This window comes from Microcaecilia unicolor, chromosome 11 (assembly GCF_901765095.1).
Source record: "Microcaecilia unicolor chromosome 11, aMicUni1.1, whole genome shotgun sequence".
Lineage (NCBI taxonomy): Eukaryota > Metazoa > Chordata > Amphibia > Gymnophiona > Siphonopidae > Microcaecilia > Microcaecilia unicolor.
Window position 1 is genome coordinate 65,522,356 of NC_044041.1, and position 7,559 is coordinate 65,529,914.

General features: G+C 40.9%; 1 protein-coding gene across 1 annotated transcript in view; it reads left to right on the forward strand.

Moving 5' to 3' along the window:
* The window catches only part of GCN1 (GCN1 activator of EIF2AK4), a gene marked incomplete in the record, with an annotated part of 339,178 nt that extends 337,153 nt beyond the window's left edge, over nucleotides 1–2,025 (forward strand). Inside the window, 1 exon segment of the mRNA XM_030219069.1 lies at nucleotides 1,912–2,025. Coding sequence (XP_030074929.1) covers nucleotides 1,912–1,940 — 29 coding nt within the window.
* Between the last annotated feature and the right edge of the window lie 5,534 nt (nucleotides 2,026–7,559).

Consider the following 7,559-nt stretch of genomic DNA (forward strand, 5'->3'; position numbering starts at 1 on the left):
CTTTACTTGGTCCTTTTTTTGTTACGACCAGCCACGAAAAGGTGCCCGAACTGACCAGATACCACTGGAGGGAATCTGGGATGACCTCCCCTTACTCTCCCAGTGGCCAAGTAACCCCCTTCCACCGTCAAAGAAATTCTTAAAAATATTTTTTGCCAGCCTCAAATGTCATACTCAGGTCCATCGCAGCAGTATGCAGGTCCCTGGAGCAGTTTTAGTGGGTACAGTGCACTTCAGACAGGTGGACCCAGGCCCATCCCCCCCCCCCCCCCCCACCTGTTACACTTGTGGTGGTAAATGTGAGCCTCCAAAACCCACCAGAAACCCACTGTACCCACATCTAGATGCCCCCCGGTGTGTACAGTTGTGGGTAGTGGCTTTTGGGTGGTTTTGGGGGCTCAGCACACACGGTAAGGGAGCTATGCACCTGGGAGCAATTTCTGAAGTCCACTGCAGTGCCCCTAGGATGTCCGGTTGGTGTCCTGGCATGTCAGGGGGACCAGTGCACTACGAATGCTGGCTCCTCCCACGACCAAAGGGCTTGTATTTGGTTGTTTCTGAGATGGGTGTCCTCAGTTTCCATTATCGCCGAAAATCAGAAACTACCAAGTTTAAGGACGACCATCTCTTAGGTCGACCTAAATTTCCAGATTTGGGCGTCCCCGACCGTATTATTGAAACAAAAGATGGACGTCCATCTTCTTTCGATAATACGGGTTTCCCCGCCCCTTCACGGGGACGTCCTGCGAGGAATGTCCTCAGAAAAACTTGGGCGTCCCTTTGATTGTGCCCCTCTATGTAACTTTGTAAGGTCTAAGTGCTTTGAAAATACTCCTCGGTGTGTCCCCATTACAGAAGTAACTCAGTAGGAATTTTATACTCTGGAGAAGCAGTACTCCCAGAAGGGGGATGCCAAAGGCTTATTATCTGCTTTGTATAAGGTAGTCAGTCCTCCAGATCTGAAGAAAACTAACCCCTTAGTGTCCAGTGTTCCCATCAATCTGTTCCCATATGGTTTATTACTGGAACATTGGACACTAAAGGGTTTAAATATATGCTTGATTGGGAGCTTGACCAGAGTAGAATTAGATATCACAGAGTAGGAGCAGATTATACACTGGCCAATAAAATTCCCATTTCAGCCAAATTAAAAGACTTAGTCTTATTACGATGATATATGACTCCAGAGCATTAGAAAAAAATTTCTTCATCACCGTTATCTCTCTGTTGGAAGGGGTGCGGCAAACAAGACTCCTACTCACATATGTGTTGGCTGTGCCTGATCATTAGCTTGTTTTGGACCCAGGTTTTCTCAGCAATATCAATATCTAGGAGCGGGCAATACTACTACTACTACTTAGCATTTCTAAATGTCCCATGGTCTGTGTCTTATCAACTGTGGGGTTTCACAGTTGGATCTGTCAAGTCAAGATAGAATTTAGCAAATTGTTGCTAGAGGTGTTATAGCTATGGATTGGAGAAAGGCCACAACTCCTACTCTCACTGCTTGGCATAAGAGATTTCGCTATTTGCTTCTTATGGAGAAGCTTACTACCATGAAAACTGATCAGTTGCATAAATTTGTAAAAAGCTGGAGGTCTTTACTACTACACTATTTGAAAACTGTTTAACTGACTTACCTGTGGAGATGAGATCACTTGTTTTTTGCAGGCTGGTAGTAGGGAGGGGAGGGATGGGGATAGAGGGTAACCAAGTTGTATTAAGAAAATTTTATACAGGCTTTGGTTAAGATCTTTGAGTTGTATTTGTAAATTTACTACACTCTAATCCCTTAATAAAATTTAAGCTAAAAAAAAGTTTTTACACCACTAGTCATTGTGGCTGAACTTGAGTAACTGATGATCTGTAAATCTGCCAAGCTGTTTGAACATGTTACCTTGTTTGGTACAGGGATGTCTCTGGAATTGACTGGATGGTGAGACATGGGAGGAGCTTGGCACTATCTGTCGCTATAAACGTTGCTCCAAGAAGGCTCTGCGCATCCAAATTCTGCGACAGTGTGCAAGCAATGACTTTCAGCAATTCCACAGCAGACAGGGTAAGGATCTATCCCTGAATAATATCTATTATTTCTCAAAATCACCTTCCTAAAATTGAGATAAAGCTGTTGCAAGCTCTCATGTTGGGAAAACTCCAAAAGTATTTTATGAAAACATTAAATCCTTTGCATTCTAGCAGTAAACCTTTATGATGCTTCTCAACAAGTTTCCTCAGGAAAGTGAAATAGTTGGGTGACAATGCACTGTTTATCCCATAAAAGATTAGATACTTAGGAGATTTGTCATTTATTTGATCAGGGAAAATTTAGACTTAGGACTTATGACTTACTGTACATGAATATCTGGGACCACCTCCTTCCCCACTGCTTGATTCTCTTTGGCAGCACTTTGTTGAAGGGGAATCCAAAGCCCTGCATTTGCTAATAATAACCGAACTGGATTTAGGAGCTTTATTGTGCTGTTAGATCTAAGTGCTGAATTTGATTTGATTAACCACGGTCCTAATTTTCCGATTGGCAGATTTGGATTTTGGAGGAATTCTGTTACAGTGGGTCTCTTCTTCTGTTGGTGGTCATTTTTGTTTTGTTTGTAATGCCAAGTTCTCTTTCCAGAGCATATTTGTGAGAGAACTTGGCATTACAAACAAAACAAAATGACCACGGAGACAGAAATCTAACCCGTCCCTGGGATTCTAACCCATCCCTGCTCGTCCCCATGGGGAATGTAACCTGTCCCCGCCACAAGTAATCTCCTCCATTCCAGCTCCTGGCCCGCCCAGCCCTTGTTGAGCCGCAGTCACCTTGACCCCCTCCCCCCAAGAAAGCTAGATTCTACAAGCAGTAAAAATTCTAGTAAAAGTAACATAAATTATTTTCTTTTATGTACAGATTAGCAGGACCCAAAGCAGTCCAAAACAAGTAGTCAGAACAACACAGTTTATACTTAATTGTTCAGCCACCCTTAGGATTTACGTTTGGGTTTAAAAAGCAAAGCTATGTGCATGTAAGGACTGGATAAACAAATTAAAGCAAAGTTTAAAGCAAATGCCCTTAATATGTAATACTTGGTAGCAATAATGGAACAGTGATAGATTATTCACATAGCAAGCAGCCTGAAGGAACAGATTTATTTTCCACGGAACATAATTAACTTTATATAAACTTGGCGGCTAATAGTGTGCTGAACTGGGCAATGTTGGCACATTTAGACGCTGGACAGAACTTCTGCGTGAAGGAAACCCTTCCTTTATTAATCAATACCTCTCTGTAAAATAGTAGTAATTAAAAAAGGCAAGGGCATTTTTATAATATACCACTTCAATCCACAAAACAAAAGGAGCAAATTCCCACATGCTATCTTCTTTTAATGTAGGCACAGGGAAAATTCTCCCAGGTTTCAACCTAATTCATGTTTAATGTGGGATAAATGTAATAAATAAGTAAATAAACAGATAGAAATTCTGAATGTTGAGCACCTGATTCTTACAACATGATGTCTATTTTAGTGACCCATTACCAGAGAAAAAAATCTCTGCATGAATGTAACAGTGCTAAGGTGTGTCCCTTTAGCCACTCCTCTAAATGACACACTGATTGCAATTTATAAATAAATTGCTACTCTACCTATGAAAAACTCTATGAAAAGTTATTCCGTTATTATACTTCCTCTGTGTACATCCGTATGCTGCACAAGTCGGTATGTTTGAAAATATAAGTGAGATAAATTAAAATGCTACCAACAATAAAGAACAATGTGGATGCAGCAGCTCATAGGTTTGTTTTGAGTGTATGTGGAAGGGGAAACAGAGACTACCCTAACTGGCTTCAGCTCCCTCCCTCCCTCCCACCCACACGTACACCACCTGGTGGTCTAGTGATTTCCTTTGGGGCAGGAAAGGTCCCCACGCTTTCCTGCCCGCTGCCGCTGATCCTCTCGCAGCCGCCACTTATTTCAAATGGCCACCGAGACTTCAAGCAGCAGTCTTGCGAGCCACCCCTCTCCCCCCCACAAGTTCAGGCATCTTCCACCCCCCCCCCCCCCCCCCCCAAAGAACCAGCATCGTCCACCTGCACCCCCGAACTGGCATCTTTGCCCGCCCCGAACAGCATCTACTGTCTGCCTCCAAGAGCCCACATCTTCCACACATTCCACCCCTCCCCCGAGGTCCAGCAACTGTTTTATTTCTTTCTTCCTCTCCCTGATGCTCTATCTAGCTGTGGAAGAATATGTTTATATCGTATGGCATTCTTTCCTAAATGGTTATATGCAACTTATTCCCATTTTCATGATAAAGGAGGATCATTTCATAATCCAGTGGGAATTCTCTAGGTTTTCCTAGGGTGTTCAAAGGCCTAAGATGAAAATAGAGCAATTACATGGTAACTAGAAGTAACGGGTGCTCAGACTTGATTATATAAAAATATATAATTAAGCCTGCTTATTTTGATATTTACAATATTGGCTGTTAGGACAAAGTGATTACACCACCCTGACATTTGAAACAGTCTGTGCATCCCCTTGGCTTCTTATTTATCTTTTACATGCCCAGATTGGAGTCCTACCTCCACCCCCCCCCCCCCCCCAACATAAAAAATAGTTATACCAAGGCTGTGAATTGATGAGATTATAGAATCTGAACCCAAATGTTAGTGACGTTATGCCCATTGGCGGTAATGGTAACTTCACACTGGGATAGAATCACCATTACCTTAATTTGTTAGACAGAGTAGACCTATTCTAGACGTGGGGATAAGATGCATGAATTTATGGAAAAATCTGCCCCAGAATGTCTAATAGTATCTAGACTGCAATAGGCTCTATATACTGTAGGCCTCCTAGAGACTTCAGCAAGAAATAGGAAAATGGACAAAGGATTTAAGGGTTCAAGTAGACATGCTTAATTTTAAGAAGCTGGTAAAAGAAATGCTGACAGTGGTACATAGGGCAGAAATGCAGGAATACCAATTTAGAATGCTACATAGAGCACTTTCAAAAATCATGGCTAATATGAATGTGGGAAGAATGTGTACAAGGATAGAATACATTGTAACAATATGACCCTTTTTGAGTAGTCTTACGTTCATATTGGTGCAGAAAGATGAAAGTGGGGGGAAGGGGGTGCTTAATTCTAGAAGATAGGTAAGTGTATTATGATAGGTCGCAAAGGGTTATTGGAAACAAGACCTAGGGAATTAAGAAAAGTGACAGAGCTAAATATGATGCAATCATGAAGACTGGGGTTGTCTGATAAGGTGGTTACGGATGAGGGGGTGTGTGTAAGGGAAAGGTTTATAGAAATTAGGAGGAGTTAAGGACTTTCAGGTTGAATATGCTGGATATTATTCAATAAAGTTTTTACCCCCCATTGAATCCTTACTTGTGTTTTAGGGGTTGTTTTGGATTCTCACTTGACCATGAAGGGCCATATAAAATAACTAATACAGTGAGCCTTTTATAAATTAAAGGTGATCAGGCATATCAAAAAATATTTGAAAATATTAGTTCACGCTATTATCTGCCTTGTTTTTTGGTTGTACCGAACTCTCCTTTATGCACCTACAGCTGTGACTAGGTTACTTTGCCATGCTAAATATTCTGAGGGAAACTCTGCTTTTATCAAACGTCACTGCTACTCATCCATATCCGTTGCTATTTTAAACTTGTATTGTGGTTTTTAGGATCTTGCTAGGTGTAGCTCCTGCTTATATGCCTCGTTTGTTGTCTCTGCTAATTATACTAGAATAGAAGATATCTTACTGCTTCTTTATCAAGCTGCTAAACTCTGGAATTTTTACATCTGAAATTACAATGCAACGATCATATATAGGAAATCATTGGAATCTTATTCTTCAAAAATTTTGAATTGTTCAAATGTGATTTTATTTTCTGTTTGTTTGTTATTTTGTTGTTTTTGTTTGATTGTTAAAATTCTTTTGTAACCCACTCTAAACCTGCTGGTAAGATACAGACAATAAGTACCCATATTATATATTTTAAAAGAACAAAGTGAGTGATAAAATCTGAAATCCATATCCAAATCAAACCTAATATATGGACATTGTTGGCTGCTTTTCAGTGGTAACTGTGAATCAATACGACATACCTGATAGCATATGATAAGGAGGCACAGGTAACAGTGAATGGGATTTTGTCTGTAGCACCTTGTTTTATATTGCAGATCCCAATTGCTGTTAGTGGCATCCAGGGGATGGGCTTCCTGATGAAGCATTACATTGAAGATGAGGGTGGAAACCTACCAGCAAAGCTTATGAGCCTCTTCATTAAGGTGAGGAATATGGAAAATGTAGTATTATATTAAATTCAATATTATAAAGGGGTATTTGCATTAAATCTACATGTGGATGACTTTAATCTGGGATTACCCCAAAACAAGCAACAATAAATAAGTAAACAAAGAGGCAGTGGTGCTACAAGTGTGATGAGTGTAGTAAAAGGAAACTTGTAGCTGTTTATTTTTATGGGTATTAATCTGAATTCTTCCCAGATGGCTTTACTGCCATCCAGTAGGTGCAATTTGCCTCTTACAAGGATTCCAGCGTGGAGCATTCTGTAGCAGCAAAGTTTTGATCCCATCAGAAGATTTTACAGGGTTTTACTTTGTTGTTGTTGTTGAGTTTTCAAAATGGTCTGTATATATACTTATATGAATAGGTACATTACACCTCATATGTGCATAGGTCATACCCTTTCCCCTATGCCAAACCTATCTGTACCCTAACAAACAACCTACCAGTAAAAGAACAATGATCATGATAATATAAAATTTATCCCAACAGGAAACTCATTAGCACGTTGAGAGTGTCTCCATCCACACTCTTCATGTTGGAACAAATGCTAAAATCAGTCATAGTTATTGTCCACCCTGCCTCACCATATGGCTCTCCTCCTTTTTCCTACATTAGCCCAAAATCACCCCCAAGCTCTTCAGTAATTGCTTATTTCAGCTATAACTTCTCCATAGAATGGACTTCTCCAGTTCTCCGAAGTCACACCTCCGTACCCAAAACATTAAATGTCCCAATAGTATTATATATGTATTTCCCATCTTGTACTTGTACACCATTTGGGTAAACTATGAACTTCGGGAAGGCAGTTATAAAAAATTAAAATAAATGTTCAGTCTTTGAGGGGTTTAGCATAAAAAGTAGGATTCCATCCAAAATGAGACAGCAAAAAGACATCAAAAATTCTAGGCCACTATGAAAGCAAAGCTTGCACATGCTCAATTTCATTAAAAATGAGCATTCACACAGGGGAGGGAGAAAGCAGGGCAGGCAGCACGGTGGCAAATATCGCTGCAGGAAAGCTGCTTGGAGACCCCCGCCAGCCAAACCAGCGGACCTTAGGGGCCCAGGCCCCCAAGGCTCTCCATGCCTACGCCACTGGAGGGAAGGGCTGGAGAACTATAGAGAGGTAAAATCTGTAATATAGCCAGCCACTCAGCTGGATGTATTACACCCTTCTAGAGTTCACTTTTAGCTGAGTAGCTAGGCGAATAAATAAAGTCCTGAAAAATCA